Here is a 25,987-nt window from a genome sequence, read left to right as displayed (position 1 = left end):
ACAGTAAAACTAAAACATGAAATGCAAGTGTCAAATACTTCCTCACTTCAAAATAGATACCTTTTGGCTTACAGTGCATAATCCTGATAATGGGAATCTTACCATATGCTATGTACTACAAGTGGCTCTGGAATGGTGGACATTGTGTCAGGGGATAATGGATTACTCAATTGTACATGTTGTAGTTACTCTGTTGCTTTTTGGTCATTTTTCCTAAGTATAGTATCCTGTCCATCAAACTTCTTTGCTTGGTACAGAAGAAATACTACATTTAACATGTTTAGCAATTTCAGTCAGTAGCATAATTAATATAGAAATCTAGCATTTCAATATCCATCTAATTATCAATCTTCTTTTGTGTTCATTCCCATAGAGGAATTCAAATAAAGTCTTTACAATATTTCAGCTGTATGACGGGGGTCTGAAAATATTTGAGTCTGGACCTGACATTCCAGTGATTGACATAATGAGCATCGATCTATACAATTGGGATACGATGACATGTATCAACCCAGTCAGTGAGCCTGACCACCCGATTTTGTTGTCGCCTCTAACGACCAGCATGGGCTGCTGAAGACCTATTCTCTACCCAGATCTTCACGTTATAACTGAAATCAATTCCACAGACTAAAATAAGCACAATTACTTTGACTTTTGTGAAAGTATGAGTCAGTGGAGCCAGAAACTTTACATGTGGAGATAACCGGTCAGTGGCCAGTATGGATTCATTTACTTGGCTGTTGGTCATGTGACTTTGTTTGTTTGTTGAACACCGCACTCAGCAATATTCCAGCCATATGACGGCAGTCTGTAAATACTCGAGTCTGGACCAGACAATCCAGTGATTAACGTTGATGAGCATTGATTGACGCAATCAGGTGACACAGGTGACTAAAAATAATTTTAGTAAAATCTAAATATTTTTTACATTTGTATACTTATCCTGCATTACTCCTTCATGCATTCACTGCTTACCTTACGACAAAAGACGGGACAGCGTAACGGGGATGGGCCTGGGTGAAGAAATAAAAACTGTTGTTCGTAGTCCCACTTTTCATGACCACCGTTGCTGTCCTGTGACCTTGATGACCTGAGGTCACCTCTTCACTTCACTGTCTGTCGCTCGAGCTTTCAGAAAAACATACTTTTGAGGTTTCTGATGCCAAAGTGGGGAGGCAAGTCTGTGACGAGTGGGACGTAGTAATGCAGGATAAGTATACAAATGTAAAAAATATTTAGATTTAACTACATGTTTTACTTTTCCTGCATTACTCCTTAATGCATCTGTATCGGACGGTTTGGAGGTGGGAACCCTCAAAATACAGAAACCTCAACAATTCACAACCTGAAGAAACGACATCCGTAGACGATAAACCGTGAAGCGGAAACAGTCAGAGAAACGCCATTACGGTCAGGTTATTTGAATGTGAAAACAATTGAGCATATGAATTAAAGAGTAGCTCCCTATACATCCTTGTAATAAAGATCAAATTAGCTTACCAGCTAAGTCTTACTTACTACGACATAGAGCCCTTGTAGACAACCAATTATCTAATATTGTTCCACTGGCGAAATCTGAGCGACTGCACTGGATATAGAATGGCTCTGTATAGGGCGAGTTCATTATTTGCGTCAGGGGTTGGTAACCTGCTTGGCTACAAAGAACGGCCCAAAACTTTGTACACCTTCGACGTCCTCGAGAGTCACATCGCAAAGATAATGACTGGCGAAAACTGTGTCGGACCTCCAAAAACATCCTTCCATGATTGCTTTTATTAAACAATTGCTGTGTAAAGCCATGGTAGAGGCTAGCGCCCTGATCTTGTGAGGTTTATTCGCTCTCGGTGGATCCAGATTGGCGATCTCGTAAGCCTGAAGGATGACTGCGCGTAACCATAGAGATATGGTGTTGCAACTACCTTTAGTCTTGGACATAGAAGCGGGTATAAATAACCACTTCTTTAAACAACGCCTAGTCTTGGAGCGGCGGATGAAAATTCACAGTGCCCGCACTAGGCATAGTAGAAGTTCAACCTCATCTTCGCTTCCCAAAATAGTCAATATTGATGGGATGGTGAAGGAACGTTCGGGTTGGCCTGGTAGTTGATTTTTTGCAATAAAATCCCAGCACAACCCGATATGTACCTGTGTGTTCCATGCTCAAAACGAACCCAGTTGATGTTGATCACATGTAGTTTGCTCACCCATGCCGCCGTGGCTAAAGCCAAGAGAAACACTGTTTTCTTGGTGAGGTCATAAAATGAGGATGCATAGAGGGGCTCGAAGGGGAGGGGTCCTCGCCAACATCGAAGTACCACTTGCAAGTCCCAAGCAGGTGGGTGGAACCTGGCCTTCTAATCCACAAACCCAAATGAGCGTAATAGGGCCTGTAGTTCATGTAGTTCCAGGACCTTAGTCATCTTGCCATTTTCCAGAACCCAACACTGAGTTAAGTGCAACTGAGTTAAGTGCCTTGCAAAAAGTTTCAAATGATCCCCACTTGTCATCGTATAAACCTCTAGTAGAGGGAGGGATGATGAGCTAACGTTGTAGCTTTTGCTGCCCACGCCGAATAGCCCTTTGCACTTAACGCCTTTTTAAGACGAACCAAGCGTGCAGACAAAACCTGTCTGGTGTTGGATGAGGCAATTTGCTGTGAGGGTGGATAAATAGGTTGGACCACTGTGGGAGGGGTAGTGGATTGTCTTCTGCTAGATTTCTGAGCTCGATGAACCACCCTCTCGCTGGCCGCCAGGGCGTGACCAAAGTCAGAGCAAAGCTCCTTGTCTCCTTGATCTTTTACATTACCCTGGGGAGTAAAACTGGTGGCAGAAAAGCGTACGCTTTTAGTCCTTCCCAAAGGATGCCCACGCATCCACCACCCAAGCCTGTGGATCCAGTAACGGGGAGACATGTCATGAGTTGGTAATTTTGGCAAGTTGCAAACAGGTCGATGTTTGGTTGCCCGAACTTCTGAAGCAGTAACTGGATTGCTGGAATTAACGCTTCCAACTACAAGTTGTTCATGTGCCACTTTCAATGAGCGCCAGACCATAGCCCTGAGGCTGTCTGGCCTCTCAGGTGAGCATGCCACCCCGGAAGGGAGGCATCTACGAACAGGTGTAGTTACAGGGTAACCCGGAAAAAGAGACTCCTAAGACATTTGACTCTACCGTCCACCAATTGAGGTAAGGCCTTAGATGGATCTGACACCTGATGTAAGGGTTCAGGAATTGTTGAATTGGACGGAATTGTAATTTGGCCTCTGCTGGTTAGATCCTGTGCCGATGTGAGTAACCCTAACAACACTTTCCGTTTGCGAAGTGTGTGTGGTAGATGAAGAGCAGGTGACAGGAGGCGTAAAATCTTGAGCCATCTGTCCCTCGGAACAGATAGGGATCCTGGTCTGTTTGGAACAGGCCTCCTATGAACTGGAGTCGATAGGATGGCGTTAACTCCTTCTTGGCCTTGTTGATTATCCATCCCAGTTGATCCAGTAGTCTTCTGGTGAAATCCTGTTGGCGTACGTCTGCATGTGTTGATGACACAGGAGACAGTTGTCTATGGATGACTCGAACCAAATGTTCCTCAGTTGTAGAAGCGCAGTTATGGGCTTCATTACTCTTGTAAATAGCCACGGGGCCACTGAAATGCCAAATTGGAGTACTGCCCACTGGTAGTGAACCCCATTGAACTGGAATCTGAGGAACCTTCAGTCGGAGGGATGGATAGGTATATGCAGGTATGCATCCCGCTTATTGAGACTGATCAAGGAATCAAACGCCTTTATGCTGGTTAAGAGCAGTCTCAACGTGGTCAGCCGGAAGTAGGGTGCGCGCTTCAGATAATGTTCGTTGAATACAGAGAGATTGTGTATCATTCTCATCTTGCCCAAGTCCTTCTTGGGTGCCAGGAAGATGTAAGAATAAAAGCCTGGTGTTAAAGCTGGAGTGTGTACAATCTATACAGCTCTCTTTAACAACAGAATATCTATATTTGCCTTTAATAGCAGATGTTGCTCTCTTGGATAATTCCAAGGGAGAGGAGCCGTGGTCTACGCCTAGTTGGTAACTGTGACATAGTACGTTGAGAAAGTAATCGTCCATATGGATGCTTTAGTTCTTCCAAAATTGGATAGGAAATTCATCCTTCCTAAACTTGGGTGGCTTAAACGATGGCGTAAGCGTCAGCCTGGAGAAGTTCTCATCCAAAGATCTAATCATATCTGTCATCATCGGGTCGACCGGAATTGATGAGGATGTGTCCATATTGTGTCTTTTTTATCCACCCCGTTACCCGGTGAAGGCACTAAAATGAGGCGATCCACTACCTGATCAGGTACTTGTGCCAGACCAAGATGAGTATTCCATTCTGTCTCTCTCTCTTCACCATTAGAATACTCTGGCAAATCAGAATTACGTGACTGGCTAGATGGTGAACAACTTCTCCTCTGATGTGTAGTGCTACTGCTGACCAAGGGCTTAGACGATCCGCCTGGCGAATAGGAGTCATGCGTCTATGTCCGCACAGGCGTAATGGCACTATTCAATGATGAATGCGCTGTATTATGACGAACAATAGGTGCATTATATATGTTAGGCGCAGGCATGGGTGCTAAGACCTGAGCCATAGATGTAACTGACGCAGGCTTCTGATATATAGGCGTAGACGTGGGAGCAGGATACAATTGTACGCTGATAGCCCTAGGGCTGATGACATTGTAGATGCATTTGGGTAGTAGGCAGGGGCCGAGCTCGGCGCAGGTAAGCGAGACGCAATGCTCAATGGTGTTCGCTGGAACGTGGCTTGCGTTTGTGCTACCCCCATCAAAGCGTCTTGAGACACTGGTGCGACAGGCAGTGATGTGAAGAGGTGACCTCATGTCATCAAGGTCACAGGTCAGCCGTGGTGGTCACGAAAAGAGGGACTACGAACAACAGTTTTACTTCACCCAGGACCATCGCTGTTACGCTGTCCTATCTTTTGTCATAAGTGAATGCATTAAGAGTAATCCAGGATAAATAAAAAATTGTATAAAGAAAGTGCACTTGGTTTTAGATGGCTGGATTTTTCGCAAGTTTGGGGTGGTAACTACTAATTAACTTGCATACTCAACTTTGTCATTTAGCATCAATAGTATGTTTACATGAGTGCAACATCGGTTACTTTTGCTCCTTTTTTCAATAAAAGAGAGAAACATTTCTATAAAATGATCAGCAAAATTGATTAGGACTAATTCACACTGGAATAAAAATCAAATTAAAGGATGACAAACATTTAGTTAAGTCTTTTCTTATAATCTGTCTGTTGTTTCTTCACAAAAATATGATCTTACAAACTAATTTAGAACTATTTTTAAATAATGCATAACCTGAATAAATATTGTGAAATCTATAATATATAGTATCAAGGATAAGAATGTGAAGATTGATTTTGAGGAATATTGGTTTACGTCCATTGGCAAACGATAAATTGATAAAAGCATCTGTAAAGATGTGTGTGATCACATGCTGTTTAGACGATGGTGATAACTGGTACACATGGTACAGTTAGTTCACTTGGAAACACCTGTTTCCACGGCTTTTATTTCTTCTCGACGCGACAATGCAGCAATTGACTTAAACTTTTTCAACGAACAGAAATAAGCGCATTTGCTCATTTTTACAAAAAATCAAAGTAGGAATATTTCAGAAATAACACTGAAAAAATGGCAATAACTTGTCAGTGGCCAGAAGAGAAATGTTCAATTTGGTAATGGCATCATAAATTGCATATGGTTCTGTATCTGCAGCACAAGGTTCTCTGGAGTGGAATTAGTTTAATACGATTATTCAGGTAACCAGCTAATAAACAGTTGCATGGTAAATGGATTGTACACAAATTTCATTCAGTCTAAAATTTATTACTTTTGAACATGTGCATGTTTACTACATGATGTAGGGCATGCTCCCATATTGTGTGTGTTTTGTAGTTCGTTGACGCTTAGATACACACTTATTGTACTAAAAGTCTTCTCTTTCATTCAACACGGCAATAGTCAACACATTTCAACTGCTTGAATATACCTGCTTGACGATTCCTCTATGTAAAGCTGGCTGCTGTCCACTCATGGCTCCTGACTCTCAAGTCGTGACGGCCGAAAAGGAAGTGCGTGAACTTTAATGTCACGTGATTCGATGTTGTTGGTTTCGGTTAAAAATGTCTTGTAATGGAACTTTATGTCGACACCTGAATAGTTATTTGAAAACACAGTGATCCTGACAAATAACAGGTGCACAAGAAGTTAACGATCACCTACTGTGATCTCTATTTATTGGCAAATGCGATTGTCACGTTGATGATGTGGCGTCGGCCATGTACCAGTACCGCGGTGAAAATGAAACAACTGTCTCATCAATTTGACAAAGGATTAAAACATCTGATATTAATATTTAATATCATATCCTACAAATAATGGAAAGTCTCATTAAAAAATGTTAATGATATGTGACTGAAACAATCCCGCAGATAATGTAGCTTCCCAAAAATGGCGGCAGCTCAAAACCAACAACAACAGAGGGGTAAATATCTTGCAAATTAAGGATGCTGGTCCATTACTTTAGATCGCCACTTAATCATTTCCATAAAGCATATGCACATTTTGCATACTGTTTGGTTTCCATATAATTTACCATTCATATCAGACACCTGCGCGTTAACACAGTTTGGTTGCTAATGTAAATCATGCGTGGACATGCTGCATGGCGTGTTTTAATGGTTGCGGCATACAAGGACAGACGACAGGGCGTACATTTGCCATAAACTAACATGAGTTCCGTAACTGCAAACAAATGGAAAAGTTCAATGGTTTTACTGTGAAGTCGAAAACCACAGAAGCTATTCGATCCCTTTCAGACTCCGGTTGCATATTCAGATTCAGGTTGTTGGTTATTTAGGCTCTAAATGTGCAGAATGTAATACTTATCCCCAGAACAGGTTGAGATCTAACTTCCGTGAAAAAGGAAGTCCCAACAGATGTACAGAGACAGCTGGGCGTGAAGGAACTGTCCTCTAATGGGACTCCGCTTGCTGCGGAAGTAACAATCTCATTAAAGTCAGATCTTAGTTCTCACTACGGCAAAACAAAGATCTGAGGAAATCCCAGGCACTGGTTTCAAAATGGCAACTTCCATACCGGACTCGATGCCTCAGACGACTGAAGCTTATGATGTTAACTGACACACATGTTCATCAGTCTGAAAGAAATGTTTTCCACTCAAGTCGAATGAGAAGAGACTTACCGTACAGAAATCTTCCCATGAAGCAATGTGTTTTATTTAATCTGTACACAAAGTTTTGACTTGTTGAAAACCTAAAGAAAACACTGTTCACCAGATCTGAATTTTTGCATAAACGTTGATATTCATGTATACTGAACAGCAACTTCAGAAGCCTTTAGGGCATACTCAATCACAAATGCTTGGCCAAACTTATGTTGACTTTACTTGCCCTTTATGGATGTTAAGCAGATCATCGTTACAGGCTGCCGCTCAGAGTTTGCCAGATACTGTCCTTGTGGCAAAATATATATTCTGAGTGACTGCTTGAATCTTGCTGTTCTTCACTTCAATCTGAATTTCTGATCCTCCATGCATTATGGACTAGTCACTGCTGAGCGTTGGCCAGACATCTCTCATGTGTCACTTATTGTCACAATAGATATTCTGAAGGATTGTTGGGATCTTGTTGCTTTCCACCACAATCTGAATTTCGTCTCCTGAGAGTCACCACAAGTCACTGCTCAGCATGCTCAGTGCTTGCCAGATATTAATTACCCTTGTGGTCTATCACACAATTTCCTAACAAATATTTGTATGAGGTATTGTTGGGCTTTTGTTGCTATATGCTACTACTGTGAAGTTCCAGTCCTCCTGACTTCAGATGTCGGAAGCTGCACAGGTACTTGACCATAAATAGTTTTGGTGAGTAGGAATGTGACAGGTGACCACATAACCCGGCACTGGTTACCAATACCACAAGCTGCAGAGCCTGCCTCCATCTGTGGGATAAGCATTGCAATGTGTTGTGTCAGGATAAGAAATAGTTAACATGAATTTGGATATCCATGATATTGATACTAATCCTTAGATGACTCGGCCCACCCATCCATCATCCCCGGTCTGGATATCAAGCTGAGTACTGATGTGGAAGTAGTGAACATGGTGAAGGGTTCTTTGTTATATATGATCAAAGTTAAGAAGGAAATAGATTTTGACAATGCTCTGTGTCAGGATAAGTATACTAACACCACAAATATCCAAATTCATGTAAAATTTGAATAAAACACTGTTTATACATGAACTGTCATTTTAAGTAAACAATTTACATGCTTTAAATGTTTTAATGATATGAATCTTCATCCCACTGTTGTGGTCAAATGATTTCTTTTCAAAATAAATATATAATATAGCTACAAAACATGTTAGTGTGAACTATGGTTAAGGGTACATTGTTATTTTAGAAATTCAACCTTTTGTCTATCAATCTTTTTTTAGAATTTAAGCAGCTGGAAGATTTACTTCAACCCCAAACACTGAAACAGTACCAACAAACACAAACACAAACAAAGTACAGCAGGGTAACCTTTTCATATATCGCAAGTCCACAATAGATTGTTGAGTAGATTTGATGCCATGATATGACTTTGTAGTGTGTTCATTTGCCTTCTTTGTTCTCTCTTTTTGCAGGTCGAGTCCAGGTGGTTGTATCCTTATCTCAAAGGGAAGAAGAATTGTAGATATTACATGGTTTATGCAAATATGAAGCTAACAGCTAATTATATTATCCACATGATCCAAATTTGTATTAAAAATACTGGTCCAAGACATCATCTTCAAACATGTCAATAACCGTAAGCATGATAGGGGATTTTCATTAGCATTAGCTCACCTTTCTTAAATGTCAAGTGAGCTTATGTCATAACTTGCTTGTCTGGCGTCTGTTGTCATCGGCGTCTGTGTCTGTAATCATCTGCTCCTCAGAAACCACCATGCCAAGGAAGCTGAAACTTCACATACTTCTTCCCACCCATGAGGAAACCTAAATTTGTTTTCAAGGCACAAATCTGATGTTCAATATGGCCGCCATGGCAGCCATAATGAAAAAGCTATTTATAGCTATGAAATAGTTTTGTTCAAAATTTGTGTAGTTTTATTAATGTAGATGTGGGACTCAACAAACATGTTCTCTTTTTTTCAAGATATTTAAAATCATTACCTGTTTTTGACCATTACACTTTGGACTGTTCTTCTAAATTCTCTTAAAATGCATCATCTCATGAGAAACCACAAGACCAGTGAAGCTGAAACTTCACCTGGTTGTATCGACGAATGTACACATCTGAAGTTGTTCAAGAGGGTCAGATCAGATTTTCAATATGCTGCCTTGACAGCTGTATTAAAAAAAACTGTTAATGGCAACTGTTGAACCATTTCTGCTCATTATAGGAATGGCTAGCGATATAGGCATTGGCATTGTTGGTCACAATATTGATCACTGGATTGTCTGGTCCAGACATTATTTACAGCGCACCGTCATAAAGCTGGAATACAGCTGAGTTTGACATCACACAACAAACAAATACACACACACTGTAACATCTCTGAAAGTGGCAGATGAAACTGACCTTTGGCATGTATGTTTCTTCTTGTGATCACATATTTTGTTCAAATCATTTGGATTTTACTGTGTTTTTTGTGAAACAGTTAAGGAAATTGACTGGCATTAAAAAGTGCCTTCTCTACACATAAGAGCCCTACTCACTTGCTCTCTATCTCTTGTGGACTGAATTTTGGGGCTAAACATGGTAAATGACGTTTCTTTACACCTTTTACTGAACCTTATCAGTTTGAAAAAAAGTAAGATGATGTATTAGAAGTGGATTTAGCCTTAACGGGACTCAGAGATCATCCCTGCCATACCAAATACTTCTCTACCTCAATGGATGGTATTTTGCATTTTTCTTCATTGCCGAAATTCTAATCTATGTATTTAAAGGTAAGTTAGTTGAAGTCTTCATTTTATATGATGTGCATTGATACTTTTATTGAAACATATCATAGATATTTTATAAATTCCTGTATAGGGGTAAATTCTTGGTGTATGATGGGATTGAATGTTTAATGCTGATGGGTATTTAATAAAAGTACCATGTCATTTTTGTTTCATTGTTACTGGCGGAAACCACTAGGCAATACAACTGAGATTTGTATGGTAGAAGAGTATCTTGCTACTGGAAAGGTGTGGTCAGTCTAACATTGAAACAATGTTGTAAAGTTTGAAATGTATATGCAACAACATTTATGTGTGATGTTTTTGCAGGTGAGACATTGCCGTATGCCACCAATACACTGGCGGCAGAGGTGATTCTGGTCTTCCTACTGGCTGGAGTCGAGGCACTTCGACTGTTCTTCGGTAAGTACCAGTACCACAATATTATACAAACAGATGAAGGTTGTGATATGTCATTCATTTTGTGCTTGAATATTCTGAAACGAAATTGGTCCATATTTATTTCAAGTTCACAGAATAATTGTTTTCAAATTGCATTCAGTTCGTGTTTATCTTTATTTGTCTTATTATTTCTTGGCACTTCTATCATCAATTGAACTAATATGAAATGTATGAGTAAGTTTTTATTTTATTTTTATGACTCGAACTTTCACAGTTACTTACTGTTAACATGAACAGTACTAAAGGCCAATTGTCAGCATTGTTACAGTTTCACTATCCATCTTTTGCTCTGGTTATTTTTAACCAATTAGTAAATGACAATTATGGAGTACTATAGGCTCATTTGTTTGAGTCCAGACTTCTGCCAAGAAACTGAAAAAGTGGGGACAGGGACCCCTTCAGCATACATGCATGGGGTCATTTTTAAAACTTATGGGATCACACTCTGAGAGATCATATAAAACTGAAAACCCTATGGTATGCAGGTTAATGATGCAGGATCGCCCTCTACAAGTAACGTTAGCAATACACAAAACTTTTGCATTGCATCTTTTTCAGATATTATGTATTGCAACAACAACAACAACAACGTCCGATTTCATATATAATTAGCCTCAACAGTTTGTGATCACTCTTCAAGGCATATTTGTACTTGTTATAAATTATAATGTAGTTTGTCATTGAATTAGATTTCACATGATTTATACAAAGCTGGCATGTCATAGTATTCCTTTCTGAGTTATGCTGCAACCACTTGTGGTCACAAACCAGGTTTGCTGAAAATGTCAATCTCATAAAAATCAGATCTGAGTTCTCGCTGCCGCTAAACAAAGATCTGAGGACATCACATTACGGGTCACGTCAGAACGATCTTTCGCTAACTTTGACCGACCACTGAAATGACCAACAAGAAGTCGACATCAGCCAATTAGAAAGCAGCTTTCTCGAGCTTTCTGGCACTCGTTTCAACCTGGCGACATCCATTTCAGACTATGCTTGAAAAATATGTTGACACAGTTCTCGATTAAAATTTTGAAAACTGAACAAACGAACATTCCGGAATGTCTAATATATGGTTGAGATTGTATAGCAATGCTTCCTACATCCTGTTCAACACCTCCTCCGTTCAAATGTTTATCCCACTGAAGTGAGAGATAGACGATAAGTTTGACGAAATCAGTCGTACGGGTTGTAACTGTTGTTCGGAATACCCTGTGTTGACGTTTTAGAGGTTGCATGATTAGAAAACACCTTCTGATTGTCACCTTCATGATCTGGTAAGTGACGCTCTGATTGGTCGGATGAAAGGTCGTTCTGACGTGACCCGTAATGGGATGTCCTCAGATCTTTGTTTAGCGATAGCGATTTTAATGAGATTGCTGAAAATGTCTACCTCTCTCTGTTGTTCTACCTTCCCTCCATCTGTCACCATGGTGAGCCATTCTGTGTATCCCTAACATAACTTGTGGTCGGTGATTCTGCGATACCGAGGGGATTTGAAGCAGAAAAATCTTTGGCACTATCAGAACTATGACTACTATATTTCCAAAAATGTGTGAACTTGATTTAGATTGGTCAATTTGTGGCTTTGAGCCAATGAAAGATGCTTATTGTAAATTGAGACCCATAAGGCAACGAAAATCAGAACATTTACATTCAATGATAGAAGCAGCAGTCCTGTGATGTACACTGTTTTTGAGTAAGATAAACAACCCATGTACATGAACATGATGAATGCACCCCTTGTTCCACTGAAAGTAACTATCATGCACAGAATTCTTCTACCATGTCTACAGCTCTTTGGGTTATATATTTTTCTTCTTGGTTTGGGCAAATTGACAGTGTAAACTAGAGTTCTTCTACATCAGTAACTTGATAAGGGGAGGCCACACTCGAACCATACCTGTTACATGTGTCTCGAAACACTGCACACTAAGTTTATGGCAAGTTATTGATGTGTTGAACAGACATTCCGGTTCTTACATCTGATAGTTTGGCTGGGCCTACGTGTTCTGGTCCAGCACATGCCTGGATGTCGGAATGTTCTGGCAGACATGGAATGGAAGCTTAGTCTTGGGGTTTTTCATCTTATGTGTCCATTCTTCCAGCTAGTTGATCAACTGGCGCTCCATCTTCCTGAGGCAAGGGTGTTGACCATGTAAGTCCAGTTTCCACTAGGGCTGGTTATCGATATGGATTACTCAGATCGATTATTGGTAGTCACATATCGATCAATAATCGATAAATATCGAAGAATTCTATTTTGGTAAAATGACATTACAGAAAAATGGCAATTCACTTCTTCGGAGACTCAGTGTTTCAACATTTTCGCATTTTTAGCGATGAACAATCTGAGTTTAAGATTCATGTCGTCAAAGACAATTATTATTTGTATAAAGTGAGAATAATTGAGAAATTAAATGTAATTTCACCTGATATAGTCGTTTGTCATTTATGTACAGTATTCACGAAACTATTCTGATAAAAAATTATCAAATATTCCGCCATTGTGAATGTCAGGTCTGTACAGGTGTGTGCTATGTAGTAGGTTGTACTAGGTTCACAGGTGTGATACGTAATAGGTCAGGTGAGTGCTACGTCATTGTTTTCGTGGTGGGGCACAGATTGGGTTACAGACTGATATTAAACAAACATCGTGCGATTATAACGCTGTAAGTTTGTATACCCTTGTAATAATGTAGTAATGATCGTCTCAGCACTAATGTGTTACGAAACTTTCTCATGATTACTATATATTGATTAGTCTAATAGTCTTAAGTCATGAAATAAAAAAAAATGAAGAATGCACTTTTAAAATAACTTTATAAACGTTTAGTTGGAATAGCTCCAATCGGCAATCGGTGTCAGTCACCAACTTTGAGAAACAATCAAACTATGAACTTTAAAATGCGTAATATCAATTCATTTTGTAAATGTATAAAATATAAAGAACTAGTATTAAATTTAACATCAATTCATTTTGTAAATGCAAAAAAATAAAATACCTAACAGCAATTCATTTTTCATGTTTTTGACTTTAGTGAATGTACCGCTAAATATCAAAACGCTAACACTTGAAAACTTATTTGTATCTGACAAGGTCACCTGCCTCAAATATGACAAATAGTAATGAGTTCATTTGGTATTGAACATGAAAATCATCACTGATCAAAGACCTTTTTAAGGTTTTTGTTCAAGAATATCAGCTTATCGACATTGTCTGTTTTCAAGCTGCTTCGTTGTTTATTAACAACAAGTCCCGCGGCGCTGAAAACCCGCTCACTGGGGACGGATGTGGCAGGGATGGAGAGATAACGCTTGGCTAGCACTACCAGTGCTGGATATGCCACTTCCTTCATCTTCCACCATTCCAGGGCAGACATGTCCCCAGATAGCCGTGATTCCTTCAGAAACCTACATATCTCCTCTCTTGCCCGTTGATTATGATCTACAGCAACTTTCTCCACTCCTGTGACAATGACATCTGAGAACCAGTCGTCAACTCCAAGTGACTTCCAATTATGCTGTCAGATTTAGTCTTGATCCTTTTCACGGGTGGCTCAGTCTCAACTGTCACCCCAGACTTGCTTGAATCTGTACTATCTGCAGTATCTGGTACGTTGGGAAAATCTGGCAATCGGGGCAAGTCGGGAAGGGCTGGTTCGCTCTCAGCTAAGTCAGCTTTCTCCTGCTTTATGCTCAAACGCATTGGTGTTTCTGATAACTTGCAATGTACTTCTGTCCCTTCTCTTTATAGCTGATCCTCTGCTGCAGATTTTTCATCCTCAGTGATACAAGGTATCCCATTGTATCGTGGATCCAGCAGCGTTGACGCTACGAGTGTTTCTCTGAGTTTGTTTTTGGTGTAACGTTTGGACAAGTTAGCTGAAATTGCCGATTTAACAGCTTTAACAAGCCCACTGTCCCCATCTTTGACAGTCAAATGAACCCTAAGCTTGTGCATCATTGGCAAAACCATGGAAACACTCGGCAGAGTAGCGTCACACAGAAGGGTTGTAGCTTGCTTTAATGGCTGCAAGACACGGATAAGATGTTCTGCTTGGTCCTGTTCGGAGGGATCTAAAACCAGGCCACGTGCGTCTTTCTTAAGACTTTGATCAGTGAACGCAGCATGGATTGCTGCAGTTTGCTCCAGCAAACACGTTAGCATATCGTATGTATTGTTCCAACGCGTTTCGACGTCTTGAATAAGATTGTAAAGTGGTAGTTGCAATAACTCCTGTTTGGAATGTAAGACATTTGTGGCCAGCGGACTTCTTTTGAAATAACCAACGAGGTGTCTGCAGCGAGATTGCAGTTTGCTGAGACTAGCATTTGCTTTCATACCCTCCTTTGCTGCTAAGTTCAAAGTATGGGCGACGCAAGGAATGTGTATTGTGTTTTCAAACATGCCAATGGCTTTAACAACATTTGCTGCATTGTCTGAGACAATAGTGAAGGGATCGAATCCCCTATCTGCAACGGATGTTTTCAAAGCCTCATGCAAGTGTTCAGCTGTGTGACTACCGGGTAACTCGTGTGTCTGGAGTACGTAGTTGACAATTTTCCAATCATGTATGAAATGTGCAGTTATTGTCATGTAAGATTCCGTCGCTGATGATGTCCAGCAGTCAGTTGTTGTAGACACATCAAACGCCACCCTCAACTGCATCTCAACCATTTTTCTGGTATCATGGTACATTTTTGGTATAATCTTGTCCTTGAAATAACTACGAGAAGGCATTTCATCGCTCGGCTTTGAAACCTTTAGAATCTTATTGAATGACTGGGACTCCACAATGGAGACCAACCTCATGTCGAGCACGATATGTTCAGCTATTGCATTTGTAATGGATTCAGCTTTGGGGCTGTGCATAGTCAATTTTACTGCACTAACATTTGGGGAAATACACTGTTGTATAGTTGGTTGCCATTTCTGAACTGTTTTTGAACCATGATACTTGTCTATATGGACTTGCAAATTAGTAGTATTGCCGGAATACTTTACTTTAGTAAAGCACTGCCTGCACACGGCATTGCTTTATCAAGTTCTTTATCAGTTTCGTTTCGATGGAAACCAAAAATGTTCCACACAGCACTTTTTGCCTTTTCGAGGAAATTATGGATTTTTGCTGCCATATCGTAAAAATGTCAAACCCAACCTGGACCTCACGTGGGCTGTGAGTTGAGAACACCGGGAAAAACCAAAACTATGATCATTGAAAAAACCCTGAAACAGACTGGAATACGTAGTTACCAAATAGACATAAAATTTGAAATTTAATGAAATAGAATGGGAAGAATTCTTTTTAAGTAATAAAATATTATGAAACCTATTTTAATCACGATACTTCATACTATTTCGAAAATATACATATTTTCTAAAATCCTGACTCCGCATTTAGATGCCAGTGACTAAATTTGTAATTACCCACTAACAACACGTAATGGCGTTGTCGTTCGATTCAAAGCAGAACTTTTTACGTTTTGAAACATTTGATTATTATTTGCGACTAAACATAAAGCGAAGGTGAAAAAACTGTATGTTAGGGTGAATCTGATTATATCTAGCGATAATTACAAGGACAGCAAAACAAATAGGCCTAAGTCAAATGTGTTGCAGTAAAAACTTTTATTTGTCGAAAAAATACATGTCATTATCGATAGTATTATATTCATATCGATAATCGTCACAACCTTCTTCCATCCATGATAATTACGATTATTGATCTAAATCACCAGCCCTAGTTTCCACCCTTGCCGAACTAGGCTGGTATTCACATTTGGAGTATTCTGGAGTTACATTTTGGCTGGACTAATGAGTCTTATGCAAAGTCCAATCAACATTGCTTAACAAACTAGACATCTGGTTCGTAAGCAGCATGGAATTCAGCGTCATCAGATATTTTGCAAATTTGCTCCTGCTTTTAATCAAGGTGCTTAAGTGAGTTAATGCACTTGGAGGGGTAAAACACGTTTTATAACAATATTTGTCTTGATTATCGATCAGATCGTCTTGACTGGGCGCCGCCATTTTGTTTGAAGCAAGTGGAAGTGATATGAGAAACGGAATCTTATTGGTCAGAAGGAGGGACATAGAAGGGACATAACTCATTATAGCCACTGGTGGTGCTACATTCGAGCCTGGAAATTCCAGCTTAGTTCGGCAAGGGTGGAAACTGGACTTTTATAGTCAGTAAACACTCACGCGCCAGGAAGATGCAAGTTGGCTGTAAACACTGGGAAGCTTTGGGAAGATGCTGGAGCTCCAGTTCCATGTCCAACACATTCCAGGTTGCCGCAACATCCTTGCAGACGCCCTCTCCAGACACCCTCTCAAGACCAGACAAGATAGCTCCCACAGAGTGGAAACTCCATGTGGACACCTCCAGTCTTGTCTGTCGACACCTCGGCTACCCCAACATTGACCTGTTTGCCACCAGCCAGAACTTTCAGATCTGGACCTTCATGTCCAGTGTTTCCGTTCTCCGGTAATTGCCGGCTTTTTACCGATAAAAATATCAACAAGCCGATAAATATGAACGCTGTCGGCTACCATGTCCGATAAAACATTGTTTGTTTGTAGATATGATCATGTCAACAGTTACTTGCCTAACAAATTTGTCATATAAATTGATAGGCTTTATTCATCAAACACAGAAACGCAAGTGTCTGTCTCGCATTCCAGGGAAACCCCCATCTATTAATAGCATGACTATCCCGCACCAATTGACCTGCTTCGCTCTGATTGGATAATATTGTCTTGATAGATGACGTTGGTAATCACGTGATCTATGACGCCTCGTGGCACGAGATTAAACATGTCGAAGGCGAAGCAGACGAATCTTTCCACTTTCTTGGGGGGGGAGACGTCTAGTGCTAATCTGAAACGGAAACATGCGGCTGACGCGAGCGAATGTATTGAATCAAACATGCCAACTCCCTCGACCTCGAAATCTTCGGACAAAATGCCTAGCGAACCACACTCGAAAAAGAAAAAGGAAATCTGTACTGCGAAAGTTTAATGCGGAGTGGTCGAATGAATTCAAGTGGCTACGTTTTGAGGAGGAGGGCGACAAAACCATAATGTTTTGCAGAATCTGCGAGGCAGCAAATAAATCTAAAGGTTTCACTAAAGGTTGTATAAATCTCAAGAAATCTGCTTTGAAAGATCATAGAGACAGCGCCTCTCATCATCAGGCCTGTACAACGATGTATAAAAAAAAAATGCAATGGCAGCGCATATGGAGGTGGCAGCAGACAAATCTGACGAGAAATTAACAGCAATGTTAAACACAGTTTTATTCATGTCTCAAGAAAATATTGCTACCTCCAAGTTTTCTAAACTAATCGAACTGCAGCAGCGGAACGGATGTGAACATTTACAGGGAGAAACGTACACTCATTCGGACACGATAGACCCGATGGAGAATGCACTAGTTGAGAGTACTAAAGAAAATTTAAAATCTAAACTTGAAAAAAGCAAGTTTATTGGACTCATTATCGATGAGACTGTTAATATCACAGTTGAAAAAAAACTTATATTGTTTGTGAAAATCGTTAACGACGGAAAGGCAGAAACAGTGTTTTTAGGAAATTTTTCAGTTCATAGTGGAACAGCCGAATGTATCATGGAAAAAATTCTAGAAACTTTGCCTCAATGGAACATTCCTCTGGAAAAAGTGGTCGGTCTAGGAAACTCTCAGGAGTTGGGAAGAGGTTGCAGGATCATAATTCATATCTTGTGCACGTCCATTGCATAGCCCATCGTGTCGCACTTGCTTCAGCAAAGGTCGTAGCGGAATATAGAAGGACTGTTTGAATATTCAGCGACGCGATACAACAGATTGCGAGAACTTTCGAAGGTCCTTGAAGATTCGGACTTTTCAAGTTTAAAACAACCGTGCAGTGTTTGTTGGCTTTCCGTGGGACGGGCGGTCAAAGCAGTGAAATCTAACTGGCCAGCTCTTGTTCACGAAATTGAAGAGGAATCTGCCGAGCGAAACAATGCTGATGCCACGAATATTCACAAGAAAATTTATCCGACTTACTTACATGATGACTGACGTGCTCCTTGTGATGGACAAAATTGTTACTCTTTTTCACAGAGAGAATATCAACTTGGGCATGATTATCCCAATTGTGAATTCTACGATTGACTCCCTTACCAGTCTAGAAAACACCGCAGGTGAAAATGAACAGCATTTCTTGGATAATCTGAGCAACGGGGAATTTCGTGGAATTCAGGTCACATATGGGGACCCGCGATCTATCGGTGCGTTTGTGAAAACCCGTTGTGGGTTTATCAAGGAACTCTGTAACTCTCTGAGAAATAGATTTCCGGATGACTCGCTTGATATCGTTACTTGTCTGGACAAAGTGCTCAACCCAAATCCATTTCCCCAAACGCAAGAGGAACTGACAGCTCACGGAGGGAATCCTTCAAGAAATTACTGGACAAATTCTGCCTCCCGATTGGTCCAGCTGAAAATGACGTCATCACTCGCATCCGGGCGCAGCAGGACTTCACACCTTTCAAGATGGTGGTCAACAACATAGGAGCCGACTCGTTCGAACAAAGTTGCAAGACAGTGATTTCTGAACTTTCAGATATTTATCCCAATTTTTCCACTCTGTGCTCCATAGCACTTGCTATCCCAGTTAGCAGCGTTGATGCTGAACGTGGATTCAGTTTGCAAAACAGGATACACTCTGCCAGTCGCAATTGTCTTTCCCAACAACGGATAAACAACCTGATGCTGTTGAATCTACACGCAGACGTCAACAATACTGTTAAACAAGCTACGAAGATCTTTCGTAGAAAGAAACGCAAACTTTAATAAACAAGTCAGTATGTTTTGTGTTGTATTTTATTGAATTTATTAAGGACTGACAAAAATCACAAATGACCGGTATTTTGGTACATTGCCGGCACCTGTCCGGCAGATAAAAATATGACCGGAAACACTGATGTCTCCGGTGCCTGATCCACAAGCCTGTGCAGTCGATCCATAGTCCCCTGGAAAGACTCTGCCATCCAATACCCCCAGGGTCCTTCAAAAGATCAGGTCAACCGAGAGCCTCGCATCATCACGACCTACCTTTTGGCCCTGAACTTCATCTTGGCGAAAAGAAAGATGACCAAGATTCCAACTCCAAGCTTTGTTACGCTCTTTTCGTCTGGAAGATCAGAAGGCCAATTTCAGACCCCTGGCGGGGGATCTGAATGTGGTACTCTAGCAATAGCAGCACATGTTCTGGACGTCACCCACGTTAGATCTGAGCACAGATCACATGGAGACATTCATCTTGGGCTATTCTGGGACTTCATAGCCAAGAATCAACAGCTGGATAGATCCTTCACTATCCTGCCCCTATCTTTGATAGTGGGGGTTGAAGATAAACAGGAACTTCTTATATACTACTCAAAAGAAGTTAAGGATCACCCGATTCTTTCATATTAGTAATGTTAATCTGTCATGGCACGAGAGATTAATTATTGTAATATGAAAGAATCAGGTGACCCTTAACTTCTTTTGAGTAGTATATGTCCGGAGCGGGCGCTGCAAAGATTCATTCGCCGCTCCAAGAATCGTCGCTGGTGGAAGTCAACCGCAAGACGATCGTCCTATGGCTTCATGGGGGGCACGGGTGGCCAAGTCGTCTAAGGCGTCGCAATTTTGCTATGCAGAGTTGCGTCCCTTGGGCACGCCAGAAACCTATGATTGTGGGATTCGAATCCCGGTTTGCCCAGATTATGTTTCTAGGTTTGTCAGCACCATACCCGTGCCCCTGGGTTTCACCGAAGTGGTAAATGTCTGAGACCTGCATCACTTCGAGCTTTCCTCCAACATTCAGCTGACACGCTGCGATATAACTCGAATACTGTTAAAAGCGGCGTTAAACCCAACTCATTCACTGACTATGGCTTCATGACATCATTCTTCAGGCTTATGAGGCCATGGGACTGGATCCTCCGAGAGCCAACAACCTGCATGAGATCCGGGCTGTCGCCTCTACCATTGCACTTCACAACTGCTCCATCTGAACCATTATGGAAGGCTGCTTCTGGTGTTCGGACACAGTTTTCGTCAACCACTACCTGCGAGAGATGGCCCAATAAGATGTGGAAGACATCCACAGCTTTGGCCCTTTGGTGGTTGCCCCACAGATCATTGCCAAAATACGCCAGTAACGCTTCCACATGTCTGGAGCTGACCTTTCAACCTCTCCGGTGTGTGTCACCCAAGACTAGAAGGTTACATGGTGCACACATTGGCTCAGTATGTCAGTTCTAGACTTTAAACCCGTTTCATTTCTATTACTGCAATGATACCTGGACATCACGCATACCTGACTCTCTCCTTCCCCGCTGACAGGAATGGTCACTCGATGCCACACATCTATGGAGTCTATGGAGAGTTTATTGAAGATCAGATCTGAAGGAATGCCCTCTTCGTGCCATCCGATGCAGATGCATTTAGGAGTACAGGGTACGATTTCATTCTTTTTAACCACCTGCTCCAGGTGCAACCAAGTGAATTAATCAGGTTGCACCATCAAAATATTGGCGGCAAACACTGTATTTTTAGTTCTTTTGAATATTAAATACCTTCAAAGAGAAAATAAACTTGAGAATGTGCCCAGTATTTTATTTTTAGGAAATCTGTATATGGCTTTTCACATCTTGATATCCAGTAAACAACCTTCAACAGAAGTTTCAAAGTCTCTGATGTGATTGTAACCTCATGAGTGACAGTTCTAGTGGTAATTGTGAAGAATTAGTTCTGCAAGTTCACTGCATGCAGACCTGTGTATTTCACTATTTTTGAGCACTTTTGTTTCCTGGATTCTAAAATATTTGCAGCCAGTTCTACAAGAATTCAGTTTTCGACATTTATCAAATATAACTCCTGCCGTGCATGTGTGGTGAGAAATGTTACCTGCACTGGGTGCAACCTGGCAATAAAAGTTACCTGCACTTGCAATGTTTTACCTGCACTGGGTGCAACGTGGCAATAAAAGTTCCCTGCACTTGCAATGTTTTACCTGCACTGGGTGCAACGTGGCAATAAAAGTTACCTGCACTTGCAATAGGTGCAGCTTGGATATAGCAAAATCGATCCCTGGAGCAATGCAGGATGAGTTAAAAAAATCTAGTAAAATCTAGATATTTTTTATAATCGTATACTTATACTGCATAACTTCTTCTAAAGTGGCCAACCCATTGCAGATGCCTCCCCACGATATCTTCAGATGTTACGATCTAGCAGTAATGTGATGACACATGCTGCATCACTTCTGTGATCATGTAGGAGATGTGTGATTGGATTAGCCACACAACCAGTTGGAACAACTTCTTCAGCAAGACCTCATACAGCTCTTATTTCTGTCAAGAACAAGCAGTAAATGCATAAAGGAATAATGAAGGATAAGTATACAAACATAAAAAATATCTAGATTTTACTAGCTTTATTTTGATACATGAATAGATTGCTGCTTTGCATCTTTACCTTCTTCTGCAAGATTATGCATGGGGGAACCTCATTTTTGCAATATGTATTGTCTTCCTAATCTGGTAATCAGTTTTATGGAGGCCTACAGGGGCACTATGAAATGGGAATGAAGTTGCACAAGTCAGATTGATGTTGTCAACTAAATCAACACTAATGTAAGGTACATGTTGTAGTGGCTTAAGGATTAGTCTTTATTAGCTTAGATTCCAGTACTAGTTGGAGCATGAATTACTGGTAAATAGTTAGACCTGACCATAGTATTCATCTATTAAAGTGATGCGAAAGGATCTTTGTGAATTTTATTTTTGGCAAAATCATGTTGGAACTGATCTGGATATTACACTGACTCACTGTTATTTACAGCAACAATGACCAGTCTAATGTTAAAGGTGCCTTGAAACAAACCTTAGTTGTCATAGAATTAAGTCATGTCATAAAAGCTATGGCTGTTGTTATTTGGCTAGTGTAAGCCAGTCTGTTGCTTGTGGGTGAGTTTGTTATACCATGTGCTAAACTTGGACTGTAGTTCTGTGTTTGATAAGGTCAGTGAGTTTTATTTCTGGAACAATAATTGATGCAGATTAATTTCTTTCAATCTTGTCAATTATTAATATTTGAAGTTATGATGTAGGGCATGACTCATCAGGAGTGCAGGGGAGCAGAACTAAAACATGTCAATGTCATTGCTTATCATGCTTATGTTTCTGGATTGTCTTACAAGAAAGCCACACATGACAAAATTGATGACAGCATGTTGAAAATAAGAGTTATCAATCACGTTGTCTATTAGCGCACAGGTTTTGTTCCATCAACGTTTGAACAAAGTTTATCCTCTCCTGCTCAATCACTGACATCAAATGTTATGTTGATGTTACTAATTGTGTAAGTTTTCTTGTGCAACCCGTTTGTTAATTTCTTATGGACCCAGTGTGCTTATTTGAGCAAATACGTTATGTAAGATTTCAAACCTATTAATGGTTGTTAATTAGCCATACTTTTTCAAAATTTACTGAAATTTGGCATTGATGTAAATAGTGGTACCTGACATAATGTTTCATTTTTTGCGATGTGAAGTTTGACCTTACTCCTGACAAATACAAGCAGCCACTCACATACACGCATGCATTCATGTCATTATCTAAGGGCCGTTATCTTGAATGTGATCCCATTTCAACTTATCTAATTTTCTTAGGTTTCTTTGCACCAATTTCAACTCATTAAAACTGTTTGTACCAATATAAGTGTAAATGTCTTCATAAGTCAGGTGAGCTACAGAGCCTTGTGACTTTATTTTTAGAAATGTTTTTTTGAAAGTCAAGTGATCTGAAATTCTTACCTTGTTTTCGTCATGCTCTTGCATTCTCTCAAGTGGCATAGTTAGTTGAGGGAGCTGAACTTGGCATATATAGTTTTCCCAACGTTGAGATTATATTTTGTTCAAATCATTAGATTTTAATGTTTGTTTTCAGTCCTCACTATTTATGCAGAAGGTTTTTGACTCGATGCTGATAGCAATATTCTTTAAGCGTCAGTCTTTGTTGACATTTTAAACATTTGGATACATATCCAGGTGATCTACAGTGTATTGGCATTTTTCTTTGATGTTGACTCAGATAAAAACTTTGACCTTTACATTCCCCTGTTTTTCTAGTTTAACTTTATTATCAACATCTCCTCTTAAACCTCTTGGTTTCTTGAGAACGGCATTGCTGAAGTTACTTTCCAATGAAGTTAGTGTGAAAAAATGAATACAGAACTGAGAGCCTGACATTCAGAAAACTGTTGACTGAGTTCATGTTTCGGGTCACAAGGACATGTCAGCATTGCTGTAGCAATGTTATTTGATTTTTGTGCAGGTCAAAAGGGCAACCTAACAGAACAGACTGTTGGTGTCATCGTGTGTGTTCTGCTGAGTATCCCTGCTCTGTTTGGGGCTCTGTTCATTATACTGTGGCAGACATATGTGCTCCGGGTGGAGGTGATACTGGCAGCCATACAACTAGCTCTCATAGGATTGGAGCTTATCTTCAGCATAATCTCCATCATCACATTTGCCAGATCCTGAGGTAAGAGATAATGAATGAGACATTTGCTAGAGGCCTAAACGTAGACATTGCTGACACTGCTAAATTTTTAACTAGGAATTCAATAATCTGTATAAAGAGTTGCTTTTGGTCTAAATCTCATGATCTGAATTTGAAGATAAAGTACACAAAACCAAATTTATTTCAGGTGTCTTCCAATTGTGAGCCAGACTGATGTGCATGTGCAGGTGGATGGCAGGGGGAGGACATTCCATTATATCCGTCCAGTATACAATGTATGGTGTACCTGATGTTGCTGCTACAAGGACAGGTTGTGGACAGTTTATGGTCATCATTCCATTGAGATAACATCAAGGCCTCGGAGATCACTGTCATTCATTCTCAATAATCTGAGGAAGTCAATATTTGAAAAGTCACTACTTTGTACTCATTATTTGTCACCGTGGGCAACATGATTTCTAAGGCCACATTGTGTATATTTTATGATTTTGCAGATTAACTTGGGAAGTTTAATATAAAAATTGAAATCAATTTGTGAATATGTATATCAGAAGTTCTTGTTTTGTTCTTTGTATTAGATTTTTCAAATCACCAGTGAGTATGTTGTTCCTTTTATACTTTTACTGCTGATTATATTGTCAATTGAAGACATATACAAAAATTCAAGTATTTTGCTTGGTGACTTTTTGTTGTGGTCAGTTGAACTATAAACATCAAGTGTATTGTAAATTGTGTTTACATTTGTACATACTTCATCAGACATCCCTCCAGCTATACTTGTAGCTCTGTTTCAAGAAGTGTCATAATCTCAGAGGTGTGCCAACCCAGAAAGCAGGCGAGAAACAGTGACGGTTGCATATTCTACGCAACTGACTACAACATACTTTTCTGACTATCTGTTAGCATGGTTAGTGTACAATTTAAATAATGTACCTGTTTAATAAACTACTTTTATATGTTCATTATGTCTGTTTTCCTATCAACATATCATATGACCTGTAATGTCCAGTTTGCTGTTTCACAGCATGGCTTCATTTTCCACCAGACAAACAATGTTTTGTGGGGGATACAGAAATGGGCATCATCAATCCATCCATCACGTTTCATTTCCAGAACATCACTCGTAAAACTCATCAGGCATGCACTGAACTGATGCCTGTTGCTATTCAGCAAAGTTTATGTTTGATATTTTTATACTTTTATACATCGCATTTTTTGTGATTATAGGGCAACTAGTTGAACTTATTGATGCTTGTTTTTAGGAGGTGAATTAATGCATTGCATGGCCAGACTTGGTGAATTTGTTGATTGTGTGACATCATACTCTGACAGAGTTGGACATTGCTGGTAATGCAGTGCATGTATATTCAAAAGGCTCTGTCTATAGAAAAAGTTTTAGTCACAAGTTTTTGCAGTAACCATTTTTGGTATAATGAGATATATGTCATAGCTTTTTTGATTTGATGCACATTTAAAAGGGCAGGTAACATTGATGACTTCGTCTTGTTGTTTGTAGATAAGGGAATGAACTTGGTGTCATCCAAATCTCAGTCTTAGGGGCCAGTGGACCAGAGTGACTCTACCGTTAGAATGAAGCATCTTCCCTGTAGGGTGGGATGCTTAATGGGTTTGATGGCATTGAACAATTGGTTTCAACAACAGATGTCCGAGACAATATTCCAGATGAGTGAGTGAGTGAGTATGGTTTTACGCCGCTTTTAGCAATATTCCAGCAATATCATGGCGGGGAACACCAGAAATGGGCTTCACACATTGTACCCATATTCCAGATGAAGGTCATAGGAAGAGAAAATTTTGGATTACCTCCTTATAAAGTAAAGATCACCAATGTCATGGTATGAAACTTGGCCAAAACCTTAGAAATATTTGATGTTTATTTATGATAAAATGAGACATTTTTCAATCTGTAAATTA

General features: G+C 40.1%; 2 protein-coding genes across 2 annotated transcripts in view; one reads left to right on the top strand and one right to left on the bottom strand.

Annotated features, from left to right (window-relative positions):
• The window catches only part of LOC124118515 (staphylococcal nuclease domain-containing protein 1-like), a 48,607-nt gene extending 42,263 nt beyond the window's left edge, over positions 1-6,344 (bottom strand). The window contains exon 1 of the mRNA XM_046480636.2: positions 6,066-6,344. Coding sequence (XP_046336592.1) covers positions 6,066-6,110 — 45 coding nt within the window. The 5' untranslated portion in view covers positions 6,111-6,344. The remainder of the gene's footprint in view (positions 1-6,065) is intronic.
• A 143-nt stretch (positions 6,345-6,487) lies between these two features.
• Positions 6,488-25,012, top strand: LOC124118516 (transmembrane protein 216-like). The gene is made up of 6 exons (XM_046480637.2): positions 6,488-6,560; positions 8,727-8,743; positions 9,942-10,035; positions 10,360-10,452; positions 23,864-24,073; positions 24,240-25,012. The coding sequence occupies exons 1-5, from the start codon at positions 6,527-6,529 to the stop codon at positions 24,070-24,072; spliced, it is 447 nt and encodes a 148-aa protein (XP_046336593.1). The 5' UTR covers positions 6,488-6,526; the 3' UTR covers position 24,073; positions 24,240-25,012.
• Positions 25,013-25,987: the final 975 nt, after the last annotated feature.

The sequence above is a fragment of the Haliotis rufescens genome, unplaced genomic scaffold, assembly GCF_023055435.1.
Source record: "Haliotis rufescens isolate VD_foot unplaced genomic scaffold, xgHalRufe1.0.p SCAF_5, whole genome shotgun sequence".
NCBI lineage: Eukaryota > Metazoa > Mollusca > Gastropoda > Lepetellida > Haliotidae > Haliotis > Haliotis rufescens.
This window is presented reverse-complemented; position numbering and strand designations above follow the sequence as displayed.